The sequence below is a fragment of the Symphalangus syndactylus genome, chromosome 21, assembly GCF_028878055.3.
Source record: "Symphalangus syndactylus isolate Jambi chromosome 21, NHGRI_mSymSyn1-v2.1_pri, whole genome shotgun sequence".
In the NCBI taxonomy this organism is placed as follows: domain Eukaryota; kingdom Metazoa; phylum Chordata; class Mammalia; order Primates; family Hylobatidae; genus Symphalangus; species Symphalangus syndactylus.
The window spans coordinates 25,409,545-25,433,170 of record NC_072443.2 but is presented as its reverse complement, the minus strand read 5'-3'; the positions used below and the strand labels follow the sequence as shown (position 1 = coordinate 25,433,170).

Genomic DNA, 23,626 nt, shown 5'->3' with positions numbered 1-23,626 from the left:
GAAAAGCAAATAAGTGTAATTTCCAGTTAATGAGACGTCCCATAGCAAATCTGTAAAAATAATGATAGAGGAGATAGAAATTATTTAGGTAGTTAGGGTAAAAGAGTCCCTGACAGAAACTTTTCTTCTAACAAAAAGCAGCTCAGAAATTACTTCCTTTCTAACAACATGAAGTTCAAAGAAATCACTTCTTTTTTTTTTTTTTTATTTATTTTTTATTTTTATTTTTTTTTTTTTTTTTTGAGACGGAGTCTTGCTCTATCACCCAGGCTGGAGTGCAGTGGCCCGATCTCGGCTCACTGCAAGCTCCGCCTCCCGGGTTCACGCCATTCTCCTGCCTCAGCCTCTCCGAGTAGCTGGGATTACAGGCGCCCGCCACCACGCCCGGCTAATTTTTTTTTTTGTATTTTTAGTAGAGACGGGGTTTCACTGTGGTCTCGATCTCCTGACCTCGTGATCCGCCCGCCTCGGCCTCCCAAAGTGCTGGGATTACAAGCGTGAGCCACCGCGCCCGGCAGAAATCACTTCTAACAGAAACAGCCTAGAAGATTGGGCTATAAAAATAGATAAGCAACTCTGACATAGAGGGAGAGTTTCCTGGGTAATCACCAAACTTCATATACATACAATGGGTCCCAGTAAAGACAGTGGGCCTTAATGAGCACATTCCTTTCCCTTTTTGGGGGACACTAATATAGGGAAACTGGAAGCTTGCACAGGGTGGCAGATGCCTGCAGTTGCAATGAGGTACCCGCCACCAGGCACAGAAACTCCCCCTCCGCTTTTTAGCACATGCATGGTGGAAGGAGATAAGCAGTGTGGAGTAGCCCAAGCTAAGAGCCCAACTGCATGATAAAGGAGTGGGGTGGGGGCTGCCAGAGACTCTGCTCTATGCAGATGGCACACCTGGTTCTAACTGTTTTTTCATGCCCTATGTAGATAAGATACCCCCTTCCCCACTAGCTCATTTATAAAAACCCTTACATTTTACACAGTAACCCATTTGGAATCCCTCTCTGTGATAGACAGCTGTTCTTTTCCTTTCACCTATTAAACTTCTGCTCTAACCTCACCCTTTGTGTGTCTATGTCCTTGATTTTCATGGCCATGAGACAAAGAATCTCAGGTGATGTCCCAGACAATGCAGCTGCTTCAATAATATGTTCTCCTTTTTTGTTGAGCTATATTTGGTCTAGTATTGGAAAGTAATACACCAATTTTCGCGTGCCTTGCTTAAGAACAACGATCAATTGATCAATTATCTCCAACTATTTTCCACAAGAAAGCAAAAAAATCATTACATGGTGATGTCAGAAGTTTTAGGATTTCCCTAAAGGCCTCCCATATCAGTCTTCTGTCAGCATACATCCCTGGTTTTCAGTTGACAGCCAAAAAAGCAGAGATGTTCTTTATTGACTTCAAGCTGTAAAGACAGATCAATATCAGAAGTCAGAGTAAGGGAATAATAAGGGACTAGGAGAGAAAGCTTAAAATAAGCTGTGCTTTCAACACAAACATTTCCTGTCTGGAGCAAAAATGATGATGCTTTGCATAGAAAAACTGTTTCTAAATATACAGAGCTGTTTATCAAAACATGAAATATTTTGAAGTGACAAGATAAACACATTCTGCTTTGGTCTATTTGGGCTGAAATTGTTGAAAAATTTCTTCAATGATACCTGTTAAAGCATGGTAAGGAAGACTTTATTCAAGACCATGCAATAGGTATAGGGGCCACAGTAATGGCATCACAATATTGGCAAGTAGGAATTTATAGCCAAGTAGTAGGGTGGGGTCAATAGATGAAAATTTCCTAAGAGGAAACATCAAGGATAAGGAGGATTATGGCTAAACCAACCTAACAGGATTTTTGCTGAGGATAGGCCAGGGTGATCAGGCATCACTGGTGGGTGGTAGAGGATGAGAAACCTGATCAGGTATTGAGGGTGATCTGGCATTAAGGGTGAGGGATTCTTGCTAAACTGACTTAGCAGGGTTCTTTACTAAAATTGGATTTTACAACAAAGTGCACAGTGGGCCTAGAGCAAGGTTCAGGAGCCTGAGTAAAGTTTGGCCAAGCAAAGAATTGTTACTTTAGCAAAAATACCACAGACTAGGTGGCTTGTAAACAACAGATGTTTGGCCAGGCACGGTGGCTCACACCTGTAATCCCAGCACTTTGGGAGGCTGAGGAGGGTGGATCACGAGGTCAGGGGTTCAAGACCAGCCTGGCCAATATGGTGAAACCCCGTCTCTACTAAAAATACAAAAATTAGTCAGGTGCAATGGCAGGCACCTGTAATCCCAGCTACTTGGGAGGCTGGGGCAGGAGAATCGCTTGAACTCAGGTGGCAGAGGTTGCAGTGAGCCAAGATCGCATCACTGCACTCCAGCCTGGGTGATAGAGTGAGACTCCATCTCAAAAAACAAAATCAAAAAATAAAACCCCAACACACACACACACACACACACACACACACACACACACCCCAGAAATTTATTTCTCACAGTTCTGGAGGCTGGAAAGTTCAAGTCAAGGCACCAGCAAATGTCTGGGTCTACTTCCTGGTTCACAGATGGCCATCTCTTCACTGTGTCTTCACATGGCAGATGGGGCAAGACATCTCTCTGGGCCCTCTCTTATAAGAATACTAACCCCATTCATGAGACTGGAGGCCTTATGAACGAATAATCTCCCCTAATCACACCCTACCTCCAGATACTATCATATTAAAGATTAGGTTTCAACATATAAATTTTGTAGGGAGAGAAGGGGACACAAATATTTAGTCTATAGCACTCCCAGAGCAATATAATCTTATAACCACGACTGAGTTGAGCTACTTCATTTTTTTTTGCCATTTAAATGGCAAAAAACACAATAACTTTTGCACCAACCTAATGGTTTCAGTTAGCCTGCTTAGTCCAGTTGTAGCAAGAATTCTGTTAGGGCTGGGCACAGTGGCTCATGCCTGTAATCCCAGCACTGTGGGAGGCCAAGGCAGGAGAATTGATTGAGCCCAGGAGTTTGTGACCAGCCTGGGCAACAGAGCAAGACCTCATCTCTACAAAAAGTTTTAAAAATAGTGAAGTTTTGGTGGCACTTGCCTGTAGTCCCAGCCACTCAAAAAGCTGAGGTGTGAAAGTCACATGAGGCTTGGAAGGTCAAGGCTGCAGTGAGCCATAATTGTACCACTGCATTTCAGCATGGGTGAGAGTGAGACCCAGTCTCAAGAAAAGGAAAAAAGAAAAGAATCCTCTTGAGTCATTTTAGTGAAAATCCCCACCCTTGATAGCTGAAAACCTTTGATATCTGATCAAATTCTTCACCCTCCATGCATGATGTCTTATCACCCTGGCCTGCCTTAGCAAGAATCCCTCTTAGCCTGTATTAGTCAGGGTTTTCTTAGAGAGACAGAACTAATAGGATGTGTGTGTGTGTGTGTGTGTGTGTGTGTGTGTGTATAGGGAAGTTTATTAAGCATTAATTTACATGATCACAAGGTCCCACAATAGGCTGTCTGCGAGCTGAGGAGCAAGGAGAGCCAGTCTGAATCCCAAAACTGAGGAACCTGGAGTCCGATGTTTGAGGGCAGGAAGCACCCAGCACAGGAGAAAGATGTAGGCTGGGACGCTAGGCCCATCTCTCTTTTTTCATGTTTTTCTGCCTGCTTTATATTCGCTGGAAGCTGATTAGATAGTGCCCACCAGATTAAGGGTGGATCTGTTTTCCCCAGCCCACTGACTCAAATGTTAATCTCTTTTGGCAACACCCTCACAGACATACTCAAGATCAATACTTTGTATCCTTTAACCCAACCAAGTTGACACTCAGTATTAACCATCACATAGCCCTGATATTTTCTTTTACTAATTTTTCATCCACTGACCCCACCTTGCTCCTTGGCTATAAATCCCCACTAGTCCTTGTATTCAGAGTTGAGCCTGATCTTTCTCTCCTACTGCAAATTCCTCACTGCAGTAGTCCTTTTTGTATAAGGTCTTCCTTACTGTCTTTAACAAGTATATTAGGCCATTCTTGCATTGCTATAAGGAAATACCCAAGAGTGGGGAATACATAAGAAAATAAGTTTAATTGGCTCACAGTTCTGCAGGCTGTACAGGAAGCATAGCATCAGCATCTACTTCTGGAGAGGCCTCAGGAAGCTTACAATCATGGAAGAAGGTGAGAGGGGGGCAGGCATCTCACATGGTAAGAGCAGGGGCAAGCAAGGTAAGCAGAGGTACCACACACTTGTAAATGATCAGATTTTTTGAAAACTCACTATCATGAAGACTGCACCAAGCCATGAGGAATCTGCCCCCATGACCCAAACACCTCCCATTAGGTCCCATCTCCAGCATTGGGGATTACAATTCAACATGAAATTTGGGCAGGGACAAATATCCAAACTTTATCATTCTGCCCCTAGCCCAAATCTCATGTCCTCCTCACTTTGCAAAATACAATCACGCCTTTCCAACAGTCCCCCAAAATCTTAACTCATTCCAGCATTAACTCAAAAGTCCAGAGTCTCATCTGAGGCAAGGCAAGGTCCTTCCATGTATGAACCTATAAAATAAAAAAGAAGTTAGTTACTTCCAGGATACAATGGAGGTATAGGCATTGGGTAAACATTCCTATTCCAAAAGGGAGAAATCAGCCAAAAGAAAGGGGCTACAGGCCCTATACAAGCTTGAAACCTAGCAGGGCAGTCATTAAATTTTAGAGCTCCAAAAATAACCTCCTTTGACTCCATGTCCCACATCCAGAGCACATTAGTATAAGGGGTGGGGCCCCAAGGCCTTGGGCAGCTCCACTCCTGTGGCTTTGCAGGATCTAGCCCCTACAACTGTTCTCATGGGTTGTTGGCAGCCAGGAGCTTTTCTAGGTACAGGTTGCAAGCTGCCAGTGGCTCTACCACTCTGGGGTCTGGAGGATGGTGGTCTCCTTCTCACAGCTTCACTAGGCAGTGCCCCAGTAGAAACTCTGTGTTGGGCCTCCAACCCCATATTTCCCCTTGGCACTGTACTAAGAGAAGTTCTCTGTGAGGGCTCTGCCCCTACAGCAGGCTTCTGTCTAGACACTCAGGATTTTTTTTTTTTTTTTTAGACAGGGTCTCACTCTGTTGCCCAGGCTGGAGTGCAGTGGCACCATCATGGCTCACTGTGGGCCTAGGCATTCCAGGCTCAATCTTCCCAACTCAGCTTCTTGATTAGGTGGGACTACAGGCGTGTTCCATCATACCTGGCTAATTTTTGTATTTTTTGTGGAGATGGGGTTTTGCCATGTTGCCCAGGCAGGTCTTGAACTCCTAGGTTTAAGTGATCCACCTACTTTGGCCTCCCAAAGTGCTAGGATTACAGGTGTGAGCCACCATGCCTAATCACTCAGGCTTTTTCATATATCCTCTGAAATCCAGGCAGAGGCTGCCAAGCCTCAACTCTTGCACTCTGTGCACCCACAGGCTTACCATTATGTTGAAGCCCCCAAGACTTATGGCCTGCACCCTCTGGAGCTGTGGTCTGAGCTGAACCTGGGCCCCTTTGAGTCCTAGCTGAAGCTTGAGTAGCTGGGATATGGGAAGCAGTGTCTGAGGCTGCACAGGGCACTGGGGCCCTTGGTCTGGCCCATGAAACCATTCTTCCTTCCTAGGCCTCTGGGCCTATAATGGGATGGGCTGCCTCAAATGTCCCTGAAATGTCTGTCCTCAAGGACTTTTCCCACTGCCTTGGATATTAGCATTTAGCTCCCTGTCAGTTATGCAAATATCTCTAGCAAGTGGTTATTCCACAGCTCACTTGAATTCCTCTCCAGAAAAAGCCTTTTCTCTACCACATGGGCAGGTTTCAAATTTTCCAAACATTCACTCTCTGCTTCCTGCTTAAATATAAATTTTAAATTTGAGTCATTTCTTTGCTCCCACATTTGAATGTAGGCTGTTAGAAGTAGCCAGGCGACATCTTGAATGCTTTGCTGTGTAGAAATTTCTTTCTGTCAGATACCTAAATCATCACTCTCACGTTCAAATTTCCACAGAACCTAGGGCAATGACACAATGAGCCAAGCTCTTTGCTAAGGCATAACGTGTGAACTTTGCTCCAGTCCCTAAGTTCCACATTTCCATCTAAGACCTCGTCAGCCTGGTCTTCACTGTCCATATCACTATCAGCATTTTAGTCACAACCATTTAACCAGTCTCTACAAAATTACAAGCTTTCCCTCATCTTCTTGTCTTCTTTTGAGCCCTGCAAACCATTCCAACCTCTGCCCATTACCCAGTTCCAAAGCTGCTTCCACATTTTCAGGTATCTTTCTAGCAACATCTTTCTCCTTGGGACTAATTTTCTGTGTTAGGGTGTTCTTGCATGCTATAAAGAAATACCTGAGACTGGGTAATTTATAAAGAATAGGGGTTTAATTGGCTTATGGTTTTGGAGGCCTCACAGGAACATGGTACTGGAATCTGCTTGGCTTCTGGGAAGGCCTCAGGAGCTTTCATTCATGGTGGAAGGTGAAGGGGAGTAGGCCACTCACATGGCAGAGCAGGAGAAAGAGAGAGAGAGGGTTGGGGAGGCGCCACACACTTTCAAATGACCAGATCTCACTAGAACTCAGTATTGTGAAGACAGCACCAAGCTATGAGGGATCTGCCCCCATGACCCAAACACCTCCTACTGGGCCTCACATTCAGCACGGGGGATTACAATTCAACATGAGATTTGGGTAGGGACAAATATCCAAATCCAAACTATATTAACAAGTGTCATAAATAATTTATTTCTGAACACACTACTCCTTCTCAGTCTTTCAGCTGTAGCTGAGCTAGCCTTCTTTCTCCTGACTGAACACCTTTACATAGGCTGTTCATTTGTCTGTGACTTTGTTCCCCTAGCCAACTACTATTATTCTTCAAACTAAGCATCATTTTCTTTGGGAAATATTCCCTGAACCCCAAGGCTAGTTAGGTCTCATGCTAGATATTCCATGGCACCTTTTCCTTTTCCTTTTTTTTTTTAAGGATGGAGTTTCGCTCTTGTCGTCCAGGTTGAAGTGGAGTGGCACGATCTTGGCTCACTGCAACTTTTGCCTCCCAGATTCAAGTGATTCTCCTGCCTCAGCCTCCCAAGTAGCTGGGATTACAGGCGCTCGCCACCATGCTTGGCTAATTTTTGTATTTTTAGTAGAGATGGGGTTTCACCATGTTGGCCAGGCTGATCTCAAACTCCTGACCTCAGGTGATCCGCCCACCTCGGCCTCCCAAAGTGCTGGGATTACAGGCATGAGACACCGTGCCCAGTCTCCTTTACTATTTAACACTCTTCACATTTGTAATTTCTTGGCCATTGTAAACTCTGTAAACAGAAAGGCAATGTTGGGGTTGTTTGCTATGGTGTCCCAAACACCTAGTCTTGACTGGCACATAGCAAGCACTCAGATATTAGTTGAAGATATGAGTGAACACACGCACAAGACCAAGAAATTTATTAAAAATTTTTTTTTCTTCAGACCTGGTGAACAGGGAGTACAACAAATTTTAACAAAAAACATAAACATACAAAGAATGCAGTTTGCTTATGATGTTTAATTTTTATGTTCACTTGTAATTTTACTATGGTATTAATATTATAGAAATCAAAGATTGATTCAATATCTAATTTTTATCAATTGCCATTTTGTTGTCATTATATCAAACCATAGCTTTTTAAAAGAAAGATCTTCACACTTAACACTGTAAAATATTAATGATGACACTGAATTCCCAGTTCATCAATAGGCTATAAGAGAGAATATGTTCACTTTTCAAAGAAGCAACAAAATGGCCAGGTGCAGTGGCTTATGCCTATAAGCCTAGCACTTTGGGAAGCCGAGGTGGGTGGATCACCTGAGGTCAGGAGTTCTAGACCAGCCTGGTGAACATGGCGAAACCCCGTCTCTAGTAAAAATACAAAAATTAGCTGGCTGTGGTGGCACGTGCCTGTAGTACCAGCTACTTGGGAGGCTGAGGCAGGAGAATTGCTTGAAACTGGGAGGTGGAGGTTGCAGTGAGCTGAGGTCGTGCCATTGCACTCCAGCCTGGGCGACAGAGTGAGACTCCTCCTCCTCCAAAAAAACAACAACAACAACAACAACAACAAACCTGGCCATGTGCAGAACCTGGCCATGGCCATGTGCAGTGGCTAATGCCTATAATCTCAGCACTTTGGGAGGGTGAGGTGGGAGGTTCGCTTGAGGCCAGATTTCCATACCACCCTGGGCAGCAAAGTCAGACCCTGCCTCATAAAAACAAAATAATAAAAACTAACAAATCAAACCTCAAGCCAGAACATCATATTGTGTGTGAGTTGAAAGTGTTTTTTTTTCTTCCAGAATCTATATTAGCAAAGTTGCAGAAGGACAAAAAAAATCTTAGATGACAAAAGTAGTTTAAGCACTTTGCTTTCTTTTGGTGGAGCTTCTAGTCACTATTGGCATTCGGGAGAAATTAATGGTTGTTCTGGCTTTTAAAGCTTTTTTAAAGTACTTAAAAATTGACTGAAGGCTAGAGGAAGGGGCTAAGCTATACTTTTCTGTACCAGCAGAAACCATAGGAAATTCCTTTTTGAAAACAGTAGCTGTAGGTTTATCCAAAGGCTTAGGACTTGTCACCCATTCACGGCAGTGGTGCTTTATCCATGCTAATAACTGTACATCACTTCCCAGCTGGTGTCCTACATGATGTTCAGAGTCAATAAGTGCAACAGCATATACTTTGCTCATCACTTCCCACCTTCTACGAACAAGCAAGTCCATAAAAACCAAGCCTCCATAACCATGTACAATGAAGGCAATATCCTTGTCTTCAGTCTTTGAAATGAAGTAATCCCATATGTAAGCCATGTGTTCTTCAGGGGTGTTGCTGCATCTTTTTGGAATGCATTTGGGAGGATTCTGGAGAGAGAAAAAGCTCCCACCTTGAACCATTTTTAGAGAAGACTCAATATTTTGTGTTAAAAGGCCTTTCCACTCTTTTTCCATCTTTAGTTCCACAAAATTATCATTGGGGTTTAGCACAATTACATCATAATGTGCCTGCATAGCCATTTGAATACATGGTATCTGACTTCCATGTTGGAGACCATGATGTATTATTGCCTGCTGACTCCACTGACCGGCTCGAAAGACCCCATGGTCTTGAAGAAGGACAAGAAGAGCAGAATGGTGATTTGTTAATGCTTTCTCGCTCATGAAAAAGAAGCTTCTTTGTTCTTCTTTATCAGCCTCAGGTGGGATATATACTTTTTCTAATTTGCACACTTTCTCCAAAAGCTCATAAATGTATTGTTCAAGCAAATGGCCAAGGGCCTGGTAGCGCATGCTATTTTTCTCAAGGACATTTTCATAATAGTTAAAGACAAAAGGCCTTTGTGTCTCAGTGTGTCTGAATTCAGCTTTTTCATTGAAGTCATATTTAAGTTCTCCTAGTAAGTCAGATTGTTCAATAAATTTTTGGAAGCTCAGCTCCTGTGTCATTGGTAACCACTGAAAGTTAAAAGAGTAATAGTATATAAGTGCTAGCAAAAGTAAAATGAAAATTTCAGCTTGCCAAATTCTTCCTATGGCACATGTTGCTAAATTAAGCATGTCAGAAAGACATTAACCTTCTAACCTATGGTAAAGATGTCAATTCGAAACAATTGTGAATGATTCAAAGCAGTGAAAGACTGAATATATGAAGGGACAATGGAGAGACTATATGTAAATATGGATTTTTTTGACACACAACCTGCAGCAACCTGCCCAGGAAGCCAACCCCTCATTTACAATAAACAACTCAGGAAGTCAGTCTGGTATAAGTAAGACTGGCAGGAAACCAGATTTCTATCACTAGTGAAAATTCAGGAAACTAACAAGTAACTTCTATAATAATTGGTGCCAAAGGGCAAGAACTTCATTAATAACTGACAACTTTCCTAATTTTGTCTCTATTTCCAACTTGAGACCAACCACAGAGAGCCAAATATGTACCCCTAGCCAATCATGCAAGATGTCCCCATTTCTAGTTAGCTTACCTACAGCTTCCCCATGACAACTTGCAATCAGGGCAAATGTGAAGTCTTCACTTTTTTTCCCCACTGTACAGCTCTCCTACTCTTCTGCCTGCCTTGAGTCTCAGCCAAAACGCAAGGGATAGTGGTGGACTCCCTTGCTACAGCAGGTTCAGAATAAATAGGCTTTTCTCATTTGGTTGGTCTTCATTTATTTCTACAGAAGTTATTTAATAACTTTTGCTGTTAAATGAACGGCAGAAGATAGAAGCGGGAGTGAAATGTGAATCAGGCAATGGAGATTATGATCAATTCAGCGAATACTAGAAGATACAGTTATTCTGATGTCTGAGAAGGAAAAAAATAGGCTAGATGAGAAGTTAACTTAGTTCCTGTAGGTAGAGCTTAAAGCGGGGGAAAAAAGGCTTTGAAAGGTTAAGTGGCTTTCTCTAAAGCCAAACAACTACCAAAGAAATGATTGCGTATGAGGCTGACTCTCAAATGCACATTCTTAACAGATATATTAACACTCTGCCTTCTTAATTGCTTAACACTGACACTGGCAAGCTACAACCTACTTCCAATAAGTTGCACTCAAAATGATTTTCAGTGCAACTCGAGTTGCTATTAGGCCTAAGGCAAAATTCAAATGGTGCTTGCTTGGATGTCTTAAATCTCTTTTAATTTTTTTTTTTTTTTTTTTTTTTTTTTGAGATGGAGTCTCATCTGTCGCCCAAGCTGGAGTGCAGTGGTGTGATCTCGGCTCACTGCAACCTCCACCTCCCAGGTTCAAGCAATTCTCCTGTCTCAGCCTCCCAAGTAGCTAGGATTACAGGTCCGCGCCACCACACCCAGCTAATCTTTTTGTATTTTAGTAGAGATGGGCTTTCACCGTGTTGCCAGACTGGTCTTGAACTCCTGAGCTCAGGCAATCCACCTGCCTCGGCCTCCCAAAGTGTTAGGATTACAGGCATGAGCCACCACACCTGGCCAAATCTTTTTAAATTTTTAATTTTTTTCCCCACTTCAATAAGCTGGTCTAAGATTTCTTAACTCCCTTCTCACTTTCTAAATCTTATTCTCTAACCCCTCTAACCCAACAGGTACTTTATAAAGGTTTTTGGTTGTCCAAAGCACTATCCACACTGCTCTCCATTCCTTCCTTTTCTATTAAAAATGCTTCTAGTCTTTGCTGATCTCAGGTGTTATTTTTGAGAGACAGGGTCTGACTCTGTCACCCAGGATGGAGTGTGGTGGTGTGATAACAGTTCACTGCAGCCTCGACCTTCTTATCTTAGGGAAAAAAAAATATTAAAAGAGATTTAAGACATCCAAGCAAGCACCCCCTCAGCCTCCCAAGTAGCTAGGACTACAGGCACATGCCACCGTGCCTGGCTAATTAATACAAATTTTTTTTAGAGATGGGATCTCACTATGTTGCCTAGACTGGTTTGAAACTCCTGGGCTCAAGTGATCCTCCTGCCTTGGCTTTCCAAAGCGCTGGGATTACAGGTGTGAGTCACCATGCCCAGCCTCTCTCTCAGATGTTATTATGTAATTAATTTACTTTTTCTAAAGTGTAAATAATTGACAGACTTAACTATCCTTAAAAAAAAAAAAAAAGGCCTTGAAAATGGATGCAATTCACGGCAAAAATCCATGGTCCAAAAATCCAAGAATTTTTTTTTTTTTTAGACAGAGTCTCGCTCTGTTCCCCAGGCTGGGGTGCAATGGCATGACCTTGGCTCACTGCAACCTCCGCCTCCCAGGTTCAAGCTATTCTCCTGCCTCAGCCTCCCAAGTAGCTGGGATTACAGACATGTGCCACCAAGCGTGGCTAATTTTTTCTATTTTTAGTAGAGAGAGGGTTTCACCATGTTGGCCAGCCTGGTCTCGAACTCCTGACCTCAGGCGATCCACCTGCCACGGCCTCCCAAAGTGCTGGGATTACAGGCATGAGCTACCGCGCCCAGCAAATCCAAGAATGTTTTACATTGAGGCCGTGGTGAAACAATCTAATGGGATGTCACAACCTTGTTCAAAATTTTCAATGGTGATGTTTGTTGACTTCTTGTTTCCAGACTGGCATGTAAAAATCTTGGAAGTTGCTACTCAGTCCTAAAAACAAGTAAAAAGCTAGACAAACCAAAAATCAACAGCTCTTCTTCATAAGATCCATAAAATAAGTAAGGTTACTGGGCATACTACCACCTCCAAAACTGGAGGGACTGAAAGCAGGTGAATGTAGAGAATCACAACTTACCAGAGCAGAAACTAGCTGCTGAAGCCTCCAATGGAACAAGTACCAGGATAGGTAAACCTGAAGGATCAGTGTGGACAAGTCAGAGGGACCTAGCCATTCCCTCTTCCCCGCTCCCCAATTTTTTTTAAGCTCCTGGAGCTCTCACATGTCCTCAGGGCGACTATCCACGCCTCTGGTAGTGGGTGGGGAAAAGCAGCCATTTTGAAATACGCCAGAGCGTTTTGTTCTTCTTAACAAGGTCTGCCCTCAGGAGAAGCTATTTAATCAGAAGCTAACCTGCTGGGGTTTTATCAGAGCCTAACTGACTTGGGGGAAGGGAAATACCCAACTCTAGCCCACTCTAGTTACCCTGCCCTACCCAAGGGGGTTGTAGTGAACTGAGACCTGTGAAGTTCACAGTCTAGATGCATAGGCTTACTAAAATTCTCAATGGTCTCCCTTCTCACTCAGAATGAAAACTAAGTTCTTACCATGGCCGACAAGGTCTCACATGGCCCTTAGCTCTCCGATGTCATTTCCTACCACTCTCTCACTGGCTTACTCATCCAGTTACATGATCCGGGTCTTAGCTGTTTCTCAGGTGTCATTTCCTACCACTCACTCGCTGGCTTACTTATCTAGTTACATGATCTGGGTCTTAGCTCTTTCTCAGGTGTCATTGCCTACCACGCTCTTGTTTACTTCACCATAGTGGCACCTGGTCTGCTTTGCCGTCAATTTGTGAAGCAAGCTCCTGTTTTAAGGGTATTCACTCTTGCTATGCCCACAGCCTGGAATATTCCTCCCCATTATAGATATCTATAGGGCTTTTATTTTAAAGTTTCTGCCCACTTTTTATCTCATCAGAGTGATTTTCTTTGAGCAGTCTATCTGAAAGAGCAACTCTCTCCCTTCCTTTTTTTTTTTTTTGGCACTTATTACCAACTGACGTATGTTTGCTTAGTGTCTACTTCTCTCCATTAGAATGTAAGTTCCATGACAGTAGAAACAGGGACTTTGTTTTGTTCACTACTGTATCTCTAGTTCTTGGAATAGTGTCTGGTGCACAGTAGGCACTTAAATATTGTTAGAATTTTACAATTTTTTGCCAAGCACATAAAGAAGTAAAGCACACTTTAAAAGTTCTCTAGCAATATATTAATACATAAGAGAAAGATGCAAAGCTTTTGAAAAATTATAGAGACTTCTTTTATAATTCTAAACGTAATAAATGTCAAAGGTTTATGAATTATTCTTAGAGAATATCCCATCCATCAATTTATATATGCTTTGTCTTTTGCAAATCAAGATAAACCATCTCTCAAGCAAATTCAACATGGTTCATTAAAATAAAGAGGGAGAGAATCAAACAATTTTTATGCTTAATTTTCCAAAGAATGGATTAGAATAAGAGAGTGTAGGGGAGGAAAAATAATTATTTCCTTAACTCTCGTGAGTTCTTAGTTGGAATGAACCCTTGTAACAACAGAAAAACAAAGAAGTTTATTAATGCATGCAGCGCACATCACCTTAGAGAAACCTAAATGCGGAGTAACTCAAAACAGTGGCTTACAACTCTGGCTTATGTATCTTCAACGAAGAACAATACATTTGTGGAGAGAAGAAAGAACAAAGGAAAGAGTTTCAGGCTTCCCAGGGTGAGAAATTGTGGGAATGTAAATCTACAGAAGGAAACTAATACAGTAAGATTTGTTTGTAGATTCGTCTAGGGCTTTCTGGGCTGGTAAGAGTCTAGACAGAATTTATGTCCTGCCTTTTAGGCAGAAAAAAGAGGAGAGAGAGAGCTTTCTCTCCATTTTCTGCTTCTTAATTGCCTTCAGCTCAAAAATAATTTTTATATAAAAGAGGTATATTTTGGTCTGGCGCAGTAGCTCACGCCTGTAATCCCAGCACTTTGGGAGTCTGAGGCAGGTGGATCACGAGGTCAGGGCGTCAGAGACCAGCCTGGCCAACATGGTGAACCCTCGTCTCTACTAAAAATACAAAAATTAGCCGGGCATAGTGGCGGGCGCCTGTAATCTCAGCTACTCAGGAGGCTGAGGCAGGAGAATCACCTGAATCTGGGAGGCGGAGGTTGTAGTGAGCTGAGATTGTGCTATTGCACTCCAGCCTGGGCAGTAAGAGCAAAACTCAGTCTCAGAAAAAAAAAAAAAAAAAAAAAAAGGCATATTTTGAGGTGACATTCTGGTTTCCTTCAATAGTTTACCTTCAAGAATAAGACTGTTAGAGCTAGAAGGGACCTTATTGATATTCTTAGCTAACATGTTTATTTTATAAATGGAGAAGTTGAGGCTTTCAAAGGTAAAGTGGCATGCCCAAAGTAGCTGAGGCAGCTCAGGAGCCTGAGAGATTTTTTTTCCCCTTTTTTGACTTTTATTTTAGGGTCGGGGGAACGTGCAAATGTGTTACAAGGGTAAATTTTGTGTCACTGGGGTTTGGTATACAAATGATTTCATTACCCAGGTAGCAAGCATAGTATCTGATAGGTAGTTTTACAATGCTCACCCTCCTCCCACCCCAAGATTAGTTTTTACCAAAGATTTAAAAATGCATAGTATTTGACTTTTTATTTCATTAATTTACCAAAAATTTAGTGAGGCCATTTGGTAGGCACTTTGTTTCCTATGTCAAGTACTCCAGTCGTTTTATGTAGACTAAAATTTTAAAAAAGGAGAACAGCATATATGGATTAGAGAAAATTTGAAATTAGGCTTTTCCAGTATCCTGGATTAGGTGGTGACACAGCTGTAATGATTTGTTCTAGGTGTGGTTATTTCTTAAAATAAAAAACAATTGTGAAAATATACATAACAAAATTTACCATTCTAACCATTTTTAAGTGTGCAGTTCAGAGGCATTACGTACATTCACATTGTTGTGTAACCATTACTGACATCCATCCACAGAATGCTTTTCATTGTACAAAACTGTAACTCTATACTCATTCAACAGTAACTCCCCATTCTCCTCACCCTAGGCACTAGCAACCACCATTCTACTTTCGATCTCTCTGAATTTGACTTCTCTGGGTTAGGTGTGATTATCTTTAAAGAAGAGGGTGGGTGGGACACCAGAATCATAGACGCAAATAACTTTAATTAGCATATTTGGATTTTTAAGGAACCCCTTTCCTTTCTAGGATCAAAAGTGGTTACATTTAACAATATTTACATTTTTCATAGGTGATTAGTAAGCTTTTATAAAAGGTAATTTTATAATCTGAGAAGTTAGGAAATCCCCTGGTTACAGAGTAATAATCTAACACAGTAATTATAATCCTTTTTTATATTTAGGAAGGTCCTTTTGTATATACCATGCCATTAATAAGCACAGAATAGAGAATATTTTTACTCAGAAGATTTAAAAATGTCTAATGATACTTTTTTTTTTTTTACAATGAGTAAGTTTGCATTTATTTTCATATTTAGGAAAGCAAAACAAAACAAAAAACCTCTAGAAAATATGTTTTAAAGAAAGAATACTGTTTTGGTACAAAAGCAGTACCATTTTTCTTTTCCCAACACAGAAAGCAATTATGCAGTTTTTTAGAAAAATAATAATGCCTGTATTACAATTCCACTTAGTAAATTGTAGAAAATAATAGTGGTTGTGAAATTATATCTGTAGAAATTTCAAAATAAGATGAAAGTACATAATGTTCCTCCCCACTGTTCACCTCTCCCTAGGAAACAAAAAAGCTGTATTTAATCCACCAGAGGCAAGGACACATAGAAAAAAGAATATTAGAGATAGGAAAAAGAAAAAAGCAGATGTCACTAAGTGTTGGTTTTACCAAATTGGAGTATGCAACAGAATCGTCTGGGAAGTTTATTTTTTATTTTTTTTTTGAGACAGGGTACCTGTGTGTCACCCAGGCTGGAGTACCATGTAGTGATCATAGCTCACTGCAGCCTCAAAGTCCTGGACTCAAGTAATCCTTAAATCTCATCTTCCCCAGTAGCAGGGACTATAGGTGTGCTCCACCATGCCTGGGTCATTTTTTTTTTTTTTTTTTTTTTTTGAGACAGTCTGGCTCTGTCGCCCAGGCTGGAATGCAGTGGCCTGATCAAGGCTCACTGCAACTTCAACTCCATGGGCTTAAGTGATCTTCCTGCCTTAGCCTCTTGAGTAGCTGGGACTACAGGCATGCGCCACCATGCGTGGCTAGTTTTTAATTTTTTTTGTAGAGAGGAGGTCTCACTATATTGCCCAGGCTGGTATCAAACTCCTGCATCTGGCCTGTATATTTTTGTGGAGAGGGGGGTCTTGCTTTGTTGCCCAGGATGGTCTTAAATGTCTGGGCTCAAGCTATTCTGCCTCGGCCTCCCAAAGTGCTGGGATTACAGACTTGAGCCACTGTGCCTGGCCCAGCTTGACTTTAGAGTCAGTTAAGTTCTTTAGTTAAAAAAGTTAATTTGGGCCGGGCGCGGTGGCTCATGCCTGTAATCCCAGCACTTTGGGAGGCTGAGGCGGGCGTATCACGAGGTCAGGAGATCGAGACCATCCCGGCTAACATGGTGAAACCCTGTCTCTACTAAAAAAATACAAAAAATTAGCCGGGCGTGGTGGCGGGCGCCTATAGTCCCAGCTACTCGGGAGGCTGAGGCAGGAGAATGGCGTGAACCCAGGAGGTGGAGCTTGCAGCAAGCTGCGATGGCGCCACTGCACTCCAGCCTGGGCGACAGAGCGAGACTCTGTCTCAAAAAAAAAAAAAAAGTTAATTTGTGAGAAAACTGAAAATTCAATTATTTTTCAGAAAGCAATGTTTTTGTTAAACAGAAATTAACCAAATAAACCAACAAAATGAAATCCTTACAGTGAACTTTAATCCCAGCAAGACTTAAAGTATTTCTGCTTTGCAGTCATTCCTGCCATGTAGAACACTTCCCCAAGCCCAACACCCCACAACACCTGGGGCCTTACCTCTACCTGGGGACTGAACACATTATAATTAAGAAGGTTTGACTCACGATGAAGGGGACTGCTATAGTGGACGAGTTGGGCCGATCCCTTTATTGACTCCCGTAGGATGGGAGTTGGGGGTTGGAGGGATAGGGGTTAGAGGTATAAAGGGGCCAGCTTGGGAATCAAACCCTATTTCCAGAGTCCCTTCGGGCTTGGAACATGCCAGAAACATTTTCCCTGCTTAGAGCACTGTGCTGAATTTTGTTAAACTTGTGATTAAATCGTCATGAAAGCTTACACGTTCATTTAAAAATTATTCAGATATGCACCATTAGGGATAATCAGGCTAATAGTACCAGACGTTGAGTTCATTCAGGACTGGGCTAGTCCCTTAAGTATCGTGGTAAATGTTAATTGAACAAATTCCAGTTTATAGCCACCCACTTTCTGTCATATCAGCATTTCAGTTATTGAAAAATTAAGTTCTAGCTTTTCTTTTAAGGAACTTTAAAAATCACAAGTTTGAATTTTAAAAATAAATCCTAAGACATTTTTCCTCGTCTGCTGACATATTTCCACAGCAAACGCTAAACTAAAAGCTAGGCTATTATTAGGTGATTTTGCCATCTTAAAATCTTTTGGTTTCTGAGTTCGAGTTAGGGCGTTGGGGGCAAATATGTAAGAGAGGCTGTGAGGAATGTAATACTGCAAACGCTAACGTGTTGTTTTCATAGTTGTTTGGCCACCTCGCGAGATCCAGTGAACAGGAGGAGTTCCTGTTTTTCTCTTTTAATTTTTGTCAATCTAATCTTCAAAGTCAACAAAGCTAAAATCGAGCACCCAGGTGGTTCACTTCCCCAGAGGGGCTCAGATCATGAAATAAACGCCACCAAAAAAACGCTGGGAGAGGCAGCCCACAGTCAAAAGTCCCAGGAAGTGCTTTCCGGTTGAAGGTGGGAGGGGCGGCTGATTTCCGGTCGAAGGGCAGGCGACGGCTCTTGCGCAAGCGCGCTTCGCACTTTGCTGGCTTTTTTTTTTTTCCCCCTCCCCCTCCCTCTCCCAAGCCGGAGGGGTCCTGAGGTGACAGCGCCTGCAACTGAAATTTCAGCAGCGGGAGAAGATGGACAAGAGAAAGCTCGGGCGACGGCCATCTTCATCCGGTGAGAAAGGGTCGGAGAAGGGCTGAACATATTGTCTTCTACCCGGGGCAAACGGGAGGCGCAGGCGGCAGCTGGGGTTGCGGCCCGAAGCCGCGAGGGCGAGGGCAGGGGCGGGGAGAGGAGGGGGCGCGCACAATGGAAGGCTCCCGGGTCGCCCCCGCCCCTCGAGTCGAAGACCCAGTCCGAGCTGTCATCGAAGCCTCGGGCGCTCTTCACCTCAAAACCCCTTTTATTTTTTCCCTCCTCCCGCGAACACCCTCCTTGCGTCTCATCGGCCCATGGATCTCCCCGGTTGGCTTGTCACTCTCTGCCACGCCTTCCTCGTAATTCCACCAATGTTCCAATTTCATTTCGGCTTCTCAGCGCCTGACCCCACTTTCCTCTCTTCCTTTGATTCTCGACTTTGCGTCCCTTCCCCTCTCCCTCCTCTTTTCCCTCAGCAGGTAGCTGCTGCTGGGGAGGAAAGGTGGGGCTTGCGAACGGAGACTCTTTTTCTTTGATACAATGCCTCGCCGGGTCTCTCGTTCTGCTGAACAGGCCCGCCTAATAGCCTTTTTCTTTTCCAGCCTCCCCTGCGTCTTCCAAAAGTGATTGGAAAGTCAAACAAAGGATTTGAAGCCGTGCTTTCGTTGTGTTTTTATTTTCAGCATATTTTTGTTTTGGACGTTACTTTGTTTTAAATGACTATCTTCAGTTTTGTGAACAACGTCTTGGAAACAAGAAAGTGGAGTTATAAAGACGTGAGGTAGAGCTCCTCCCAGTCGAGAAGTTTTTGTCAAACGTTTCATCCATTAAGGGGTCCTCAAGTCCTTGTGTTAAGTCCTATGGATGGTAGGAGGAGAGGACGAGGACTCATATACTTACAGTCCAGTACACAAACGAACGCCCAATGAATCAATTATTTCATTTCATTTTTCTGTTTCTTATGGTACCGTTGATTTCTGCAGAGACAGTGTTAACAATTCCAAATTTATTGGCCGGGCACGGTGGCTCACGCCTGTAATCCCAGCACTTTGGGAGGCCGAGGCGGTCAGATCACAAAGTCAGGAGATCGAGACCGTCCTGGCTAACATTGTGAAACCCCGTCTCTACTAAAAAATGCAAAAAATTAGCCGGGTATGGTGGCGGGCGCCTGTAGTCCCAGCTACTCGGGAGGCTGAGGCAGAATGGCGTGAACCCAGGAGGCGGAGCTTGCAGTGAGCCGAGATTGCACCACTGCACTCCAGCCTGGGCAACAGAGTGAGACTCCGTATCAAAAATCAAAAAAACAAAAAAAAAAAATTCAAAATTTATTTAGGAGTGCCCTGTGGCAGTGCATCTCAAACTGCTTTCTGCCTTAATTGCAAAGGAGAGTGATTATGGATCTCTGGGGACACTGCTTGAAGCAGTTGAAAACCTGAAATCCCTTTTCATATGCAACCAATGTTATTGATGTTCTTGGTGTGTATTCTGGAGATAATAGTTTTTTCCTTTGAAAGCACATGTATAAATGATATATACATGTATATTTATACATACATGTAGGTGTATGCCTCCAACTGATGAGTGTTTTAATAGTCTCCACCCCCCACCAAACCTCTAAGTAAAATGGACACATTAGGAAAACGCACAATGCTTAGCGGGTGTCATTTGCGTGCTTCCAACACAGAACTTTATCTTCGTTTGAGATGCACAGTCTTTTTTAAGTAAATGCATTTTTAAGTAAATGCATTTCATCTAGGTTTAATACATTTTTGAGGAGGGAAGGTAAGATATTTGCCTTGTACTTAAACAAGTCACATTCCCCTTTACCTGATTGCACTTAGATTTATTTATTTGTCACAGTAACTTGATGTAAGTAGTTGTGGGAAGTGGATTTTGATAATAAAGCTGTTAATCCTTAAAAGACATTGATATTTACGTTAGTTATATCTCTAGAGAGCGTTTTCTTTTTCTCGTGATCTCTCTTTTGGAGCTGTCCTTTCTGAAAAGTAAGGTATAATAAAATCCATACCCAAATCTAATGTTACCTAGCTGTTCTCCAGTATGCCTCTAGTTTTAAGATGTGCACTGATTAATTTTGAAGTATGCTTCTGCTTTTCTTAATAGTGTATATTTAATTTCCTGAATAAATTCTCAGAAATAAAAAATCAGCTGGTTGAAAGATTCCGTGTAATGGTTGTATGCATGCAGTTGCCATTTCCTTGTAAGTTGTTGCTAACTGGAACCCAAATGAAGTGACTTTTTTTTTTTGAGATGGAGTCTCGCTCTGTTGCCCAGGCTGGAGCGCAGTGGTGCAATCTACCACCTCTGCCTCCCAGGTTCAAGCGATTCTCCTGCCTTAGCCACCCTAGCAGCTGAGATTACAGGTGCCTGTCACCATGCCCAGTTAATTTTTGTACTTTTAGTAAAGACGGGGTTTCACAGTGTTGGCCAGGCTGGTCTTGAACTCCTGAGCTCAGGTGATCCACCTGCCTCGGCCCCCCAAAGTGCTGGAATTACAGGTGTGAGCCACGGCGCCTGGCCATGAAGTGACATTTATAGTCATCAAAGTTTCCTAAGTACACAGAAGAGTTTGATTAATAAAACAGGAAGAAGAGGTAGAAGGAGGGTGGGTAGCAGTAGAAAGATAAAATAAAACACAAAATTTGAAGTTTTATCTGTGAGACTATATTAGGCTGCCCTAAACTTTCTGCTAAACAAGGAAGAACTGTAAAATGTTCACAGTGTACCGCTCAAAACTTTTTCAGTTGCAAGTAGCAGAAACCCAATTCCAGCTGGTTTAAGCTAAACACATGTATTTGTAACTCATATAACTGATAACTATAAAGCAGTATGTTAGATGGTGATACACATTAAAAAATGGCTGGCATCAGAGACAGGTTCATTGAAGTTGAATGATAAAGTGTGTGGAAGCAAGGGAGAATGACCATTAAAAGTGTTAACAAAAATACAGCACAGATAAATTAGAATCATAGACTGCAATTTTCAAGTGAATTTTTGAATCAAAATAGGAAACGTCAAGTAAATTTGAACCAGTTTTCAACTGATTGCTTCAGGCAATATTCTTGGAGGCCTGTGTCACTCTCATTTGCAGTTAAGGATGCATGCGTTCTTTAAGTACTTAGGCAGTAGACACTGTGCTAAGAACTTTACAAACTTCAATATTTTCAAAAGCCTTATAAGGTAATTGTTTTTCATTTACAGATGAGAAAACTGGGATTTAGGGGCAGGATAAAGATTAGTAATAGCTAGTAAGAAACAGAATTCAAAATGTGGTCTCTAATTACAAAATCGATAGTTTTAACTTCATTTACTGCTACTAGTGTCCCTGGTGATATAACTTTCTTAAATCTTTCAGTGGGTCCAGATGATGTTTGTTTTGCATTGAAAGTGTAATGAATGATAATTGAAGCTCGAGATGAGAACTTAACAATTAGTTATTATAAAGCTGCATTATTTGCAGAGATCTTAGTTGAAGTCATTGGAATGAATGGAATTGCCCACAAAAATAGTATAGAGTGAGGAAGGTCTTAAATCACGTACAACTAATTTCAAAGTGGGGAGGAAGAGATATTACTAAGCAGTTAGATAGGCCGATTAGGATTGTGACAGGTTCGGGAAGAAAGGGAGGAGAGTAAAAAATATGTTAGCCTTTCAGAGAGTTAAAGTAGCATGAGGGTACTGGATTTGGCAATTAGGAGGCCACTTTTACTGATGGTAAGAGTGGTTAGTAGACTAGTAGACAAAAGCCAGATTTCAACAGGCTAGAGGAATGAGTGGCAGTGAGGAAATGGGGCAGCAAAAGTAAGCTGAGAAAATGAGATGGGAAGGAAAGATTTCTAGAACAAGCTTGAGTAGGAAATTAGGTAGAAAGGCTTGTTTTTTTTAAGAATATAAGAGACTTAAATCAGGTTGGTAGGGAGTGGGAAAGGGGTGGAGAGGGAAAGATTGAATATATATCAGGTAAGAGATAATGGAGTGAGGTCCCAGAAGAAATGGGAGAGAGGGATGACATCAAGGAACAGTTTGGTGAGATATAGGGAAAGGAGAAAAGATGGATAAAGATATAGACAAATCTTGAGAAGCTAAAGATGCTGCAGTTGTGGCTTCTAAAATGAAATAATAAGGTAATTTTTTGAGAAAGGGACTTTTAAATGGTACTGGGAATGCAAAATAGGTCAATTAGGGATGAATATATATTAAGTACTCTTGCAGTCTTAGTTAAAGCAAGTGTGAGTTTTATAGTAGTTGGAGCTGTTAATACTTTGTGACTTAGTAGTGCCAAGCAGTACAAGAGCAAGAGTTTGGAAGAAAAATGAGTTTAATTTTACTTAAAGGGTGTAGCAAGATAAAAGGGCAAAGAGTGGATTTAGTGGCAGTGAGGAAGACAGTATATAGAATGAAAGGTTTGCATTTGAGAACTTGAGAGTTTTCCTTAAAGCCATAAGGAACAGTTTTCCTTAAAGCCATTCTTTTTTTTTTGGGGGGGCGGAGTCTCGCTCTGTCCCCCAGGCTGGAGTGCAGTGGCACTTTCTCGGCTCACTGCAAACTCCGCCTCCCGGGTTCCTATCATTCTCCTGCTTCAGCCTCCTGAGTAACTGAGAATACAGGAGCCTGTCACCATGCCCGGCTAATTGTTTTTTGTATTTTTAGTAGAGATGGGGTTTCACCGTGTTAGCCAGGATAGTCTTGATCTCCTGACCTCGTGATCTGCCTGCCTCGGCCTCCCAAAGTGCTGGGATTACAGACGTGAGCCACTGCGCCCAGCCTCCTTAAAGCCATTCTTGAATGCATATTGCTGAAATGGAGATATGTAGAAGTTTGTACCATTAAATGAAGATGAGTCCATTGTTTTGAGTGAGTTGATTAATGGATGTTTTAGTGCTTCAGAATGATGGTGAATTTTGATGATACATAAACTATGAACCAAGAATCAGAGTATTCTAGACATGTTGGAGGGGATCTTGGGTCAGTAGATGGCAGTCATAAATATGGGAAAGGGAATATATCCAATTTTTTTTTTTTTTCTTGAGATGGAGTCTCGCTCTGTTGCCAGGCTGGAGTGCAGTGACGTGATCTCAGCTCACTGCAACCTCTGCCTCCTGGGTTCAAGTGATTCTCTTGCATCAGCCTCCTGAGTAGCTAGGACTACAGGTGAGTGCCACCATGCCCAGCTAATTTTTGTATTTTTAGTAGAGACAGGGTTTCACCATGTTGGCTAGGATGGTCTCAATCTCTTGATATCATGATCCACCTGCCTTGGCCTCCCAAAGTGCTGGGATTACAG

General features: G+C 42.2%; 2 protein-coding genes across 16 annotated transcripts in view; one reads left to right on the top strand and one right to left on the bottom strand.

Moving 5' to 3' along the window:
• Positions 1-7,469: 7,469 nt before the first annotated feature.
• LOC129471195 (putative protein ARB2BP) lies at positions 7,470-12,811 on the bottom strand. Of its 2 annotated transcripts, XM_063630496.1 has the most exons (3): positions 12,763-12,799; positions 12,293-12,349; positions 7,470-9,523 (listed from the first exon to the last, which is right to left on the bottom strand). In XM_063630496.1, exons 1-3 carry the CDS (start codon positions 12,763-12,765, stop codon positions 8,429-8,431), a joined length of 1,155 nt encoding a protein of 384 aa, XP_063486566.1. In that variant the 5' UTR covers positions 12,766-12,799; the 3' UTR covers positions 7,470-8,428. The 2 variants fall into 2 exon arrangements, with proteins under 2 accessions (XP_063486566.1, XP_055115557.2); XM_055259582.2 differs by lacking the exon at positions 12,293-12,349 and having other exon boundaries at positions 7,471-9,523; positions 12,763-12,811.
• Positions 12,812-18,000: 5,189 nt separating this feature from the next.
• Positions 18,001-23,626, top strand: part of SENP7 (SUMO specific peptidase 7) — a 199,126-nt gene continuing 193,500 nt past the window's right edge. For 6 of the 14 annotated variants that reach the window (XM_063629971.1, XM_055259056.2, XM_055259054.2 and 3 more), the window contains exon 1: positions 18,239-18,357. In XM_063629971.1, the coding sequence (XP_063486041.1) occupies positions 18,318-18,357 (40 nt within the window). In that variant the 5' untranslated portion in view covers positions 18,239-18,317. Of the gene's footprint in view, positions 18,358-23,626 lie in introns of all 14 variants that reach the window. The other 8 variants (XM_063629970.1, XM_055259053.2, XM_063629969.1 and 5 more) reach the window with 5 other exon arrangements.

Coding starts and splice junctions, on each gene's coding strand:
- LOC129471195 (XM_063630496.1), bottom strand. Junction 9,524..12,292: donor AGCAGCTAGTTTCTGCTCTG/GTAAGTTGTGAT, acceptor TTTAACTTTCAG/TGGTTACCAATGACACAGGA.